The sequence below is a fragment of the Crocodylus porosus genome, unplaced genomic scaffold (assembly GCF_001723895.1).
Source record: "Crocodylus porosus isolate Cpor-Errol unplaced genomic scaffold, CroPor_comp1, whole genome shotgun sequence".
NCBI lineage: Eukaryota > Metazoa > Chordata > Crocodylia > Crocodylidae > Crocodylus > Crocodylus porosus.
The window spans coordinates 6,941,348-6,955,760 of NW_017728914.1; the positions used below are offsets into that span (position 1 = coordinate 6,941,348).

A 14,413-nucleotide genomic window follows, 5' to 3' on the forward strand; every position below is an offset into this window, starting at 1 on the left:
TACTCCTCGTCACAGTTGGCAGAATTTGCTCATTAATGTGGTAAGAATGAAACAACAGAAATGCTGCCACCCCAAGCTGCGCCATCTAGTTATACTTATTACATTATGCATCAGGACATTATGGGGTGCCTATACACATGCTTTGACACGTTCTAATTAGAACCTGTTGGAACAGACCTGATGCTTGATGCTGTAGCATCTCATGTATTCAGGAACTCATGTTTCAACATGGTGGTAGGGGGCACTTTAACTGAAGCTTGTCTAATGAGCTTTAGTTAAAGCGCCCCTGCGGCCATTTTTAAATGTGGGACACTGAATACACGAGACACCGGGGGCATTTTAATTAGAGCGACTCCTGAGACTGCTCTAATTAAAATGCCCTCCTACCTCCCTCTGCTACCCCCCACAAGTACATGTATAGGCCTCCATAGATTCTAGTGCCAATTTTCACAGAACAACCTATCACTGGTAAGCAGGTAGTTTATTTCAATGGATGGGGACGTGAAAGTGGGTGTCTAGATAATGGATGTATTGTCAATTGATAAATATGTGTCCTGCTTATTCCTCAATTTAAGTAAAAATGCTCCTTTTTGACACCAAAATGATCTCCAGGATAATATTAAAAAAAAGACAAGGTTTTCATATAAACTTAAACTACAAATGTAAAAAAAATCCAATACTAAAGATCAAACACACCACCTAAAGCTGGAAATGTTTTCTTTTAAAACAACTAGTCGTTAGAAATGTTGCATATGCTCAGTAAATATATATGCAGGACCAGTTTACTGCTTAGCTTAAATGGCTGATGCAAATACATATATGTCAAATCTAATGCATATAGTAGTATTTCTAACCTGTGAAATGATTTTTCTGAGACTTGGTTGATATGCACAGACCCTAGTTTCCTTTCAATGACAACAATAGATGGGAAAGACAGGCAAACAAACTGAAGTCTCCAAAATGTCATACAATGGTCTTTCTTTCTCAGTTTCCCAATTTCACTGTAGTTTCAGCAAAAAAACCCAAAAACCAAAAAATCCCCCCCCCCCAAAGAGGAAGGTTTTTAATTCCATGATAAGCTTTGCTTCTAGAAATCACAAGAAATGCATCCATCAAAGTGGGCCACTGTGCTGACTGATTCAGTTGCAAATAATTTGTAGATGACAGAAAAAAAGAATGTGTGGGTTTTTTTGTTCAAGCACAGATCACAGCATTCTTAATTACAATAATTTTAAAGTATCGTGTGTGAGTATATATACTTCGAAGCAAAAAGTTATCCAAGTGGAGCAGAGGAAGGTAACTGTCAAGACACCCACACAAATCAGATAAATAAAATCAATTCAGAGAATTGGGGACAGAAGAAAGGGATATAATACATGGGCATATTTTGTTATTTTTAAGGATGTGGCTTGCCCTTAACATAACACAAAAGGCAACTGGGAAACAACAGGCCTTTCATTCCATGCTCTACTCCCACTCTTTATGTAGCTGGGTAGAGAGAGAGTCAGGAAAAGACAAAAATCCTTATCTTGCTGGACTTCAGATAACCACTGGACAGCTAATCTGGACAGAAAGAAAAGAGAATTTTCTGTACAGAATTGTGTCGCTCCAGATCAAATATATATAAAAAAACCCTCCTTTCTAGCTTCAAGACTTTCTTGGAGAAATACTTAGATTTAATAGGCAGGAGAGTTTTCTTAAAGCTAAATGTTATAGCTGCCTCTATCTTATTGGGACGAAACTATTTAGCTCTTGTCTTCACTTGAAAATTAGGTCATGTTAGAAAAAGTCCCTAAGGAATCATAGAAACTAACACAATGTTTGTAGTCATGGTAGCCAGAGACAGGTTACATTTAATATTGTGTGAACTTGTCATGTTTAACCTAATTGTTCCAGTATTTTGTCTCCAGTAAAAACAAATCTACTGAAGATCATTTGAAAGTCTGCAGACTAGGTTTAGAGGAAGCCAGTTTGGCAGCACCATTCACTTTTTTCCCCCTCGGAAGCATGGGTAGTTAGTAGAGCTATGCAAAACTTTGGTCACTGATTTGATTTGGAGGAGATTTGGCCTGATTCGCTGGCCGAATCGCTGAATCCAAATTGAATCAGGAGACCCATTAATCTCTCTGAATCAAATTGGAAGCCTTGGATGTGGACACAGCTTTATGTTTTTTCTACATACCTCAAGATAACAGGCAGCTTGTGAATGCTGAGATGGTGGGGTGGATGGAGTGTCCAATGGGAGTGCGGGGGACCCAAAAGTGGACTAGAAGCACTTTTGGTTCACTACTTGGTCCGCTGTGGAGTGCACGGGGGACCCTCCTCCCCAGTGACTGATGCCTCCTGGGTCTGGGGGGAGGATGATCTGGGGGGGAGGCACGACTGGGGGTGTCCCCACACTCGGCGGCAGACCTGGAAGTGGACTGGAAGTACTTCTGGTCCACTCCCAGGTTCACTGCCGAGAACACGCAGGGCCCCCCTGCACTCGTGTGGGACACTCCATCAGTCCTATTATGTCAGCATTCACGAGCCACGCCTGGTACCTCAAGGTACATAGAAAAAACATATAAAGCTGTGTCTACGGCCAAATTGCTGATTCTCCAAATCAGAATCAAATCTTCAGATTCAGCCAAAACGAGTTGGGACAGTGATCCAAATCAGCAAGTTGAATCAATGTCCCCCAAATTGGGCTGAATTCGAATTGAATATGGCCCACTTTGCACAAACCTAATAGGTAGTACATTCTTGTTTCACTTTTCCCAAGAGCACAGAGAAATCATTACTCTTCAGGGACTTCAAATTTCTTCACAGATTTTCCAAATCTCCAGAGATACTCTCTTGCCGTAATTCAGCAGTTAAACCTCAGATTTAGAGGAAAGTTCTCTTTTCTCATAAGACATAACATCAAGTCTTGATATACAGGGAAAAAAGGGTATAACTTTCAAAAATCAAAACCTTTAACATTTCTCTCAGGCCTGCTAGATTTGAGAGAAAGATAAGCATGCCCAAGCAGACCAGAGAAGGGCCATGACAAGAGGCAAGAAATTCTCTCTAATTATTTCCTAGGAATAATAAGGAAAAAAGAATCTATTTGAATACTGCAATCCTGGTAGACTGGATTTAAGTATCAGAGAAAAGAGGGCAAGAATTACAGCTTCTCAGTGATGTGGGTTTTCTGGAAAATTTTGAATTGGAAAATTTTCCAGAAAATTTCCCAATGACCTAAATAGAGCATAATCTGATTTAGCATGTTTATTTGACTTATATTTAATAAACAAAACTAAAAAAGTACCCCCATGTTAATTTTATTTCCCAATAGCCACAAGTGTTTGAACTAAAATATATGATTAGGAAAAAAAATTAAATACAGCGCACTTTATGTGGTTTAAATGTTATATTCAAACACATTCAAAGCTTTATGTGAAAATAAACTATTTTTATTGGAATACTTGTATGTATGCAAAGACAATACACAATAGTATGTACTTCCCTTACATTGTTTGTTTAAATTTAAGAAAAAAATGAAGGCACTGAAAACTGTTGACACACTAATTTTAGCATACCCAAAGAACTGTGCATGATATGCCATGGCTGTCCACTCATCTACTCCAACAGAGTTCAACTCTCTTCCACTGAGGTCATTGCGGCACCTCCAGTTTCACTGTCACTATCTGTACAATCACTTGCACTACTTACTAGTTCCATTTCAGAATCGGATTGAGGCAAATCTGATTGAGAACTACTTGAACCACATTCACTCTCGCTAAAGGATGTTTTTACCAATTAATCTATGGACAAGGGCAACTTATCGCACTGCATCTTCTTCACTATTTGTGCTTCTGACTAAAACTCCAGAAGCAAGACATTTTGAGAAATAGAAACAAGCTTAGCAGTGCATTCATTTGTTAGTCTATTCCTCTTTTTTGTCTTAACTGAGCTGAAAGCCTTCCAGTTCCATTCACAAGAGCTGCTGTTAGTGGAATTCTTAGGATCCTTAAAGCAATCCTACACAACAGCCAGGTGTTACAGTAACCCTTCCACCATGTGAGAGGAGACACATTCTCTGCGGCCCGCCAAACAATATTTTTGCTCCAATGTTTTTCTTTTGCATGATACTTAGCAATGTCTGCCATCACAACTATTTCATCAATGTTGGGGATGTTCTTAGCCACTTTAATTGCACTGAGGGCTGTGAATAATTCATTTGATAAATGTTGTCCTCTGTGTTGAGGAGCGAAAAGGTTTGCTGCCAGATTAACTGGTTGAGAGCAAAACTCAGATCTCTTAGTAAACATCTGTTTTACTTCTTTTTTGTATAGAGGTGAGGAAGGCAAATGCCCAATTATATTTTCATTCAGTTGTCTCAATATCTCTGGAATATTTGAAAGGCCTGGTGTATCTCCTTCAAGTTTCTTGACAGCAACTCAAATTGGTAGTAGCAAATTGAATGCTAACCTTGAACTCGAACCCAGAACACATCCTTGTTGAGAATCTGCTTCTGAATGTTCCTGGGAATAATCCGGGATACTGTGTCATCTAGTGAAGCACACTACATACAAGTTCTTTGTGTGCAGCAAACTATATAAACACTTTGTAGCCGAGCCCCAACTAGTTTCTCCTGGCAATAAAAGTGCACTTTCCTTCCCCTGCTTCTCTTTGTGTAATTTCTTCAAAGTCTGATTAGCACCATGATGATTTTTGAAATTGCTTTGCAGTTTGCCAATATTGTCTTGATTGTATTTACACTTACTATGTCCTTTGCCAGAAGATTCAAACCATAAGCAAGACAGACAAATACTATTAAATGAGGATATTTTGCCTTTTAATATTTGCCATGCAGCTTTCATATTACTTGCACTATTAGTTACAAGGATTGTACCCTGGAGGGACTTGCACTTTCAATCTCTTCACTCGGTAATTTGGCTATGTAATCACCTGTATGACGAGAAGCTTTGGTAGCAATGGCTTTCAGGAATATTGGTTCAGGTGTTGCTAACATAATGTTCAATAAAGGATTTCCTTGTATATCAGTCCATCCGTCTAAAATCAGTCAGTCATTCTGCTTGACCATTCCCTTGAATAATCATTATTTGAACTCTGTCATACTCTCTATCTAAGAGAATGTGATAAGCAATATGACAGTAACTTATATGATGGGCAAATTAGTTCATAAAATTCCTTCCAGTATTGATTTTCAGTTATGGAAAGAGCTGTTCTGCTTGAAATATAGCTCAAGCTAATGCAAAGGGAAGCGGAGGGCCACTAACCCAGTTTTGGCAGGCTGTCGAGGGCCACATGGGTAGCCCTGCCACTTGACAGGTGCCCCACCCCTGGTCACCATCTTGGGACCAATGTCCCAGGACCAGCACCAATGGGGCCCAAAGCGGGGCACAGATTGGCAGAGGTCTGTGGAATTGGGCTGGGTTGCACCAGCAGGGGAGGGGGGAGCTGGCCTGGCTCCATAGAGCCTCTGTCAGCAGGGACCCCATGCTCCTGCCACCCTGCTCTGGGCCCCGCCGGCACTGACCCTGGGGCATCGGTGTGGGCCCTGTGCTCCCACTGGCTCCCCGCCCACTCACAGTCAGTGCCCCCCAGCCCCGCGGTACAGGTTGGGGGCAGTGCACAGCTCCAAATCCCTGCTCACCGGCAGGGAAGAAGCTGGTGCTGAGCGCAGGGAAAAGCGGCCCCTCACCCACCCCATGGCTGGCACTCCCTGCTGCAGGCACTCGCAGCCCACATGGGGCTGTCTAGAGCAGGCACAGGCAGTCCCAGACGGGCTGTGAGCGGCCGCAGTGTGGGGCACGGGCCACACAGCCAGTGAGGGGCCACTCTTTCCCACGCTCAGCACCAGCTTCTAACCCACCCCACTGGGGGAAGCAGCCCCTTGCCAGCCCCATGCCCAGTGCCCCGCACTGCAGCTGCTTGCAGTCTGCCTGGGGCTGCCTCTGCCTGCTCCAGACAGCCCCTCATGGGCTGCAAGCACCTGCAGCAGGGAGTGCTGGCCATGGGACAGGAGAGGGGCCACTTTTCTCCATGCAGGGAAGAAGCCCAGGGAAAAGCTGAGCGTGGGGGGGAAGCGGCCCCTCCCCTGCCCCATGGCTGGCACTCCCTGATGCAGCCACTCATAGCCTGCATGAGGTTGTCCAGAACGGGCACAGGCAGCCTGATGTGGGCTGTGAGCAGCTGTAGCACAGGGTGCTGGCCATGGGGTGGGGGCCATTTCCCCCCCCCCGCGCTCCTTCCCTGCCCGGGGTCCCCCCCCTTCTCACCCCCCACTTACTTGCAGTTCCAGCGCAGAGCAACCACATGCTTCCAGTTGTGGGGCAGGGCCGGTGGGCAGGCCCTGTTGTTGGAGCCCAGCGGGCTTCCCCTGGATCCTACTGCCTGTGGTTCCTGTCATTTTTAACAGGAACCAAAGGCAGAGAAATATTAATTTTCTACATTTTTAGGTGCCCCGCAGGCTGGGTAGAATGGCTTGCGGGCCATATTTTGCCCACCCCTGAGCTAATGTCTCATCTGCTTTTTCTTGAGCTTCTTTTGACATTTTGTCCACAAATCTTGATAAAAAGCTTGACTGTTATGGTGGATTGAAATATCTGGTGGTAGTGATCTTGAAAGTGAGGATCCTGCTTTTTCCTCCAGACCTGGCAGCTCAACATTTTCATTTTCCATTTTTTGCAAATTGGCTATTTCACTTGAGCAACAAAGTTCCTGCAACGAAAGGGGGAAAAGATTTTTATTTTAGTGTATATTATCCTAGCCTTATCCATAGCCTGGCCTCATCCATCAGAAGGAAAAGAAGAAGCAGCAGGGAGCTTCCTTCTCCCCTCCCCCCCACCGCCCCACCAGAAAGATCACTCTGCTGCTCAACTTGTTGTTCAGTTGTCCTGGGACTGCAGAGCTAAAGGGAAGTATAGTCTGGCCTCTGCCACTGGCCAAAGGACTCAGCTCACTCTGCTGGATTGAAATAGTTAACTATTTATCTATTATGTAATTAAAAAAATATATATATTGCTAAGCCTAAGCCAGCGGAAAAGCAGGATACAAATATTTTAAATAAATAAATATAGTCCAGAGTTGCATTAACAACTTTTAAAATTATAGTGTTTTAAAACAATATAGAAGCTAGTCTATACTGTGTGTTGTTTAACATATTAATTTGTTTACTTACAAAGGATTCCTAAAGTAGACTTTTCTCAGATGATGTTGTTCCTCCACTTTGGTGTATTAGCTTTCTGTATATGGCTTGTACTTTTTCAGGACAGTTTCTACATGTTATTAAATGTTTCTTCATTCTTGTTTCGTTGTTAGCATACTCCTGCCCACACAATTTACATCTACCAACTTTCTTCCTTCCTTCAGTGGCTTAACTTCACTATAATGATACCACACACTAGTTTTTTTTTTGGTTAGGCATTATTATGACTACTTCAATGCAAAAGTACTAGAAAACTAACAGATCTTATACAAATACTTCCAACTTTCCCAACTCAAAGAAAGAAATGAGACGCTGCTCCACGTGTTTGCTGAACTGAAAGTGAAACAAAAATTAATCACAGCTTTAGTTTTGGCTTTGGTTTCACTTGCAGTCTGAGATGAAATAAGAATTTTAGCTTTGGTTTTGATTTGACATGCACAGCCAACTAGGTGGATTCATAACTTGGTTTTTGGTTTGGATTATTATGCGAGTGTATTTACCCTCCTGTTTACAAATCAATAAAACATATCTCTATTCTCTCTCACTTCCTAGGGATAATTACCTGAAAAACATTAATTAGAACTTTGAAACTGCCAAGCTTACCTAATATTGTATTGACATCTATTCATTGTTACTAATGAATTTTATGAAACAATTAATTTTTAGAAATGGAAAATTTCCTACAGAAAAATAAAGCACTGGAAAATTTTCCGCCCCACATGTCGGCAGCTTCTATTGTTGTCTGCCTTCCTGCTCCCAGGTCCTCTATGAACTTATGCCTTCTGAATTTCATAATTTTAAGGATGAGAATTCAGTCCAATCCACTCAACGTCTAGCTACGTTCTGACAATTGAAGTGTGTTTCAACAGGTACCTTCCAGCATGCGTACTCCACAATGGTGCGCACCAACCTAAGGAAATGAGGGTAATCTGCTACAAAGGAGAACAAAGCAACTTCAGTGCGGATTATGCTCTTCAGGTTCGATGATGGTCTTTCTTGATTTTTACCACAGTGTAAGAGTGTTGTTATAGCCAACCTATAAGCTGTTTCCAGTGTACAAGTGAGAGGAAAACTATGTGGCCTTCCAGGCCCAACCACAAAGATAAATAATCATGTGTACATTCTTCATACATCCACAGTTCACAACTATAATGAACTGTTTAAGACTATAATGGTATTTTGAAAAGAACCAATGCAGTTTAAGCTCTTTTATCCCACATTCAAAAGTGATTTAGGTATTTGTAGTTTAGACCCCCTCTGAAAATTCACATTTATGAGCCTAAAGCTGCATTTAAATTTTAAGACTTAGTGTTTTAATTAAAATTATGTTTGTGAATTAAAACTGAATTTAGATCAACATTTAAGCAAAAGAAAACAGCACAGACTCACATTTTTGCCACAAATGTTTCAAGAACATGGCTGTCATCTGTTATTCCTAAGACTTCTGACATTCGGGCATACACCTGAAAATAAACATTGCAACAGTAACATATATAAATGTATAAGTACAAAATATTACTTATTCTAAAATTATATTAATCCTTTCCTATTTGGGTTTTGCTGAAGAGAGGCACAGGCATGAATGTAGATTATTCTTTCAGTCTGTCTGACCCTGGCTAAATCAGCATATGGATGATTCATATCCTTCAAGGCAGTGATTCAGGAATTTGGGGCTGATAGATTTTCACTTACCATTGCATAAACATATTCTCCCACAAAGAAACTTTAAATACTCAGCATAAACAATGCCCTCACTTTGTGGCTCAGGGAGCAAACCATCTCCTTTCAAGGAGGTAATGGTGCTTTATAAACAGTTTCAAATGGGTAGAGAAAAGCAACACGGTACAACATCAATATAATGAACTCCCATGACACAAGAAGAAAAGGTCATTTTAAAAATTTAATAAAAGGTGTTTGCTACCATAAGATTAGCTAATTTGCTGTATGATAATTATGAAAAAAATGGTTCCTGTTATTGGGACTGTTAAAACCAGGGGTTTATTATAATAAGTGCATAGTGCATACGATGTACTCTCCACCATACTCTAGCATCAGTAGCATGAACATAAACAATGCTCCTCATCTTTCATTTATATAGATCGTTACACAGCCAGTTGTGAAATCTGGTTGAATTAGATATTCCCTAGATTTCAGTTTTGGGCTTTTTCTTCTCTTGGCAGTCAACTAACTTGAAGACATGCTTTCTAATAACCGTTTGTCCCAGGATATGTACTACTGCTCTTGTCCTAAAATTCCACCACTCAGATCTAACTCCTCTTGTGAAATAATATCAATGAGTAGGCTAAAGGACTTGTAGCATTATACCGCAGATTTACCAGATAGTCTTACAAGATGTTGTGACATTTTTAATCACCATAAAACTAATTACTTTGTACAACTCTGACAGAGCCAGAAAAACAGATGCTTTGTGAAATACTTCACTGTTGCTCTGCCAACATACCTTGCCAAACTACATAATCTCTGAGATTCATTCAAGACCTGGACTAAAGATAGCTTTACCAGCTAGTGCAACTCAGTTTAGTCTCTTTTAACCCTAATTGATGTCAGAACAAGGACTGTCAAATATTTAATCTTTCCACATTATGTGATCAGATCAAGTATCTACTAAGATCTAAAATGGGAGAAGCAATTTCAGAACATGTGTAACCTAAGTCACCTAGTAATGAAAGGCTGGTGCCATCTAGTGCCAATTTTATTCTGGACCATTACTATCACACTATAAATTACACAGAATTACAGACTTAAAATATATCTCTTAAGATACTAAACTTATTTAAATCAAATTCTAATACTTCAAGTGATGCTCACCTCAGTTATTCTTGAAAAAAGAATTTTATACTATGATGGAGCAAGTGACAATCATATATTCATGTTCTACACATTTCAACAGTTTTTAATCAAAATACAATAAAGCCATGATTCAATCCAATTTTTGCTCTAATGAAAGACTACACCAAAGCTCAACAGCAAGGATATATTTACTTACAGTTTTGGCCAAAAGTCAATTTTTAATAAGATTATACTGTATTATGATAAAAATGTACACTGAACAGGACATTTATAAATAATAAAAGTATGATGACAAATAGTATAATCTCTCTCTATATATTTTCAAAAATATTTGACGAAATATCATTTATAGCACTGGTATTTAAACAGGTTTCAAAATATTTATAATAGCATACTTAAATGTTTTTTTAAAACATTTAAACATCAGGATTTTTATCCTCAAAACTACTACTCCTGTAACAAGCCATGCTATCCATGACTTGCAAAAGGTTTAACTTGTTTTCCTACTTTTTTTTATACGTGATCTTTGAAAGTTTTACATTCCTTACTAACACACACTGATATTCAGATGCTTTCTAACAAGAGGGAGAGAAAGCTAGACTGGATGTGAACAAACATCTGCTCTACTATCGTTGGGTTATGTTGTCAAACTAGGCTTTCACCATCCAAGTTTAACAAATAAAATACTGGAACTGCAGTCAATGTTGACAAAGAGCAGTGCTTTAATCCACAATTATCCTTATAACTCTTACTACTCCTTTTATCATCCATTAGCTTTGATTCCCATTATCCCATCAAGAACTGTGTCAACGCTTTTGTCCCTGGGGATTCCCCTCAACTACTAGGATCTGACAGCCAAGGGTGAGTGCTAAACAGGATCATTACCTCTTAAATCCACTTATCTGATCCAGTGAATAGTAAATTGAAAAGCTCATTAACAGCAACAATCTGATTTGTTTCCACATGTGACAGGGTCATTTTAAGTCAGGGTATGAATACACTGTTTGCTTTAAAGACTCCTACACATTTTGTGGCAAATCTTTAGCAAAAATGCACGATATTGAAGTGATTAGAAAACATCTACAACAAATACAAAGCAATATAGGTATAAAAGTGACAGCCTCAACTATAAGTCTGCTCAACTTAATTACACTTGAACCCTTACTGTGAAAAATCTAAACAAAATCAGATTTAGCTGTACTCTCAACATTTCATGCATTCATGCAATTCCTCCGTCTCCACGTAATCTGCGGAGAATGTAACTGTTATGTTAGCTTTCATGGCACAAGGCAGGGTAGAGATGCACCTTATGTTACATTTTATATTACCTTCTGTAATTCAATAATCCTTTGTTTTCAGTCAAGTATTTGGGGCAAATACTGCAATTCCCTCACACAGGGTGCGTCTACACATGCACATTTACTGTGCAGAAATAAAAATAATTGGGCAGTACGGGCATGTCTACATGTGGACACCCATACTGTGCAGTAAATATGGCAAATTATGCCAATTTGAGTGTAAATTTGGTATCTGCATCATGCAGGTATTAAATTTACGCCCGATTTAATTACTGCACAGTAACACATGTGTAGATGCCTTACTATGTAGTAACACCGTGGACTGATGTGGGACTACAGCACTTTAACGCCTGCACATGTAGACACTGGCCTATTCCCATTTACTGTACTGTAAATTCAAGCCAGCGTAAAAACACGTGTAGACATGCTTACAGTGTTGTACAGTGAGTCTCAACCAGGGTATGCTGAGATCCTCTGAAGGGTGACACAAGGTATGAGGAGATAGGCAAGGGGTGAGGAGATAAACAGATAAGCACAGGCTCAGGCTTGTCTATTTTTGGCCAATTCCCCACCCCCACTGCTCAGCTCCTCTGCAAGGAAGTAAGTACTGTTATATACAAATTACTGTATTTACTCAATCCAAAAAAGGTTTTTTCCCTAGTCAATATCTTAAATTCAAGTAAAAGGTGGAGAGGTGGCAAGGTAGCTCCTGCTGCACTAGTCCCAACCTGGGCTTGGGGTCCCTGCCACACTCCCTGCAGCCTTGGTATTCTTTTGGCTAGGCAGCAGCTCCAGCCCTGGTTCCAACCAATGCTGCAACCTGCTATTGCCACAGCCATTGAAGCCTGGCTGGGTAGGGGCTAGAGCTGGGACTTAGAGTAAGTGGCAAGGGGATCAAGCAGGGGGGCAGTGGCACAAGGGGGCTGGCACAGGGGTTGAAGGCAACAGTGGGGGGGTAGGAGACAGAGGGGTTGCATTAATGGGGGGACAGGAGGCAAGCTGCAGGGGAGCAAAGAAAAAAAGTCAAGCCATTTGACTCCCCCTGCTGCCAGCCCCCCTGCCACTGCTTCCCCTGCTGCAAAGGGTGGAGAGACATGAATTTAAGATGACAGCCCAATAATCAGATTTTATACAGGGAAAATTATAATCTATTTATAAATTTTCCATCTACAGAATCTAATTATTGGGGGGATCATCTTTAATTCAAAGTTGTCTTGGATTTTGGTAAAGACAGTAGTTTTGCCACTCAGTTCACAAAAGTTATGGATGGGTGCTTCAAGTTCAAAAACATTAAGAACCACTCATGTAGGAGATATTTGTGAGCTACATATACATTCTTGGTTACATTTTGAGTTTGTTCTGGAAATTGTAAAGAAATGTAAACATCTATTAAAAACATCATTACCAAGAAGACAATACTCTCCTGCTCCGAGAAATGCCATGATTCTTGGGCACCGTGAGTGCTGAATGCAAGCATTTTTGGACATAAAACATATGACAATTTTAAAAAGGGGAATGTACACAGAGTACTACAGGGGGGTGTGACAGGTGCGCAGAAACTGCTCTTGTTTTAAATTTCTAATTTAAAAATAAGTTAGAATTACTTGGCTTATATCACTGGGTCACAAAGATAGGAGCAATGTATGTGGTCAGATAGGCTGAGTTCCAGGGACTGCATGGAGATGCCCTTTCTGAGGTATCTGAATCCTAAACCAGTCCATAGAACATGAAAATGCAAGTTCTGAGACATTCATATGCCTTTAGATCCCTTAAATAAAAAGGATTTCTCCATAAATTGGAAACATCTTACAAATAAATATTTTATATTAAGCTAAATGCACAAGCTTTAGCATCTGTAGAGTTTCTACATAATTATTCTTAAACCTTCTCAACAGCAGTATCTGCAGTTTCACAAGGGAATCAATGCATACCACTGTGTGCCAATATCATAATATCATAACGTAGTATTATAGGAAAGTATGGCATCCCTTATTCCCATCTTTCCCCTACTGAAGGCAGGATCATCCCAGACTACACAATCTCAGCCAAGTGTCTGTTCTACACACTCTTGAAAATTTCCAGTGATGGAGACTCCACAACGTTCTCTAGACAGCCTGTTCCAATAACTGACCCTCATAGTGAGAGTTCCTCCTAATTCACAACTTAAATTTTCTTCACTACATCTTGAGTCTATTGCTGCTAGCCCTGTTTCCTATAGCCACAGAGAAAAGTGCATTTCCATCCCTCTATAATAACCCTTCAGGTACTTGAAGGCTTTTATAAAATCCCCCCACCCTGCTTCAGTCTTCTATTTGCCAGGTGAGCCTATAAACTTCACTTCATCAACCTCCTAGATACAGAAACTCATGGACTCAATACAGACATTGGATTTATGACGCACTATAACCTGCCCAGCATCCAACTCCTCAGGTACCTCTGCACTTTTACCTGCTACATTCCCCTCCCTGCCCACCCCAGCCTGTCCCTCACCCCAACACCTCAATTTATATTTTCATTGCCTGACTTTCTTGCCTGCATTGCATGCCAGCCTCTGGCTTCTTTACTGTTCCTTCCATCTAGGAAGAGCACACACATGAACTACAGATGCTTCCTCAGCCTGACAAAGAGTTTTAAACCCGAAAACTTGCCAAGCGGGGGGCTAGATTCGATGATCTTCTCAGGTCCCTTCTGGCCCTAATGTCTACGAAATCTATGAAAACCACCCCTATAATGTGGCCCATGCCTGGCAGATGGCATCCCAGGCAGCTAAGCTCACCTAGAACTTCACAACTCCACTGCAACCAGCAAGCCTCTCAAAGCTCTTACAGGTCTGGACTTTCCCTAGCCAGGACTGTGTGTGCATATGGTGGCTGGAGGTTATAAGGCACCTCCTACCTGCTTTTCACCAGGGAAGTTTGTGGTGCTGGCATTTCTTGGGGGCTGCTGTGCCACCAACAGTTCCACTGGGCCTCCTGCAGCTGGTAGGGTGTAGTTTTTGGTAATGCCCAGGAGCTGCTGCCTCCTCCTTCTCCATAGCCCTGGCCCATACCTGCAAGTTTGTCCTGGCATGGGAGCTCAGCAGGGAGACGTTCTCCTGCTGGCTGGT

General features: G+C 41.0%; 1 protein-coding gene across 2 annotated transcripts in view; it reads right to left on the reverse strand.

Annotated features, from left to right (window-relative positions):
• Positions 1-14,413, reverse strand: part of RANBP17 (RAN binding protein 17) — a 282,087-nt gene that overhangs the window by 114,964 nt on the left and 152,710 nt on the right. For both annotated transcript variants that reach the window (XM_019534844.1, XM_019534845.1), the window contains one exon: positions 8,588-8,661. In XM_019534844.1, coding sequence (XP_019390389.1) covers positions 8,588-8,661 — 74 coding nt within the window. The remainder of the gene's footprint in view (positions 1-8,587; positions 8,662-14,413) is intronic.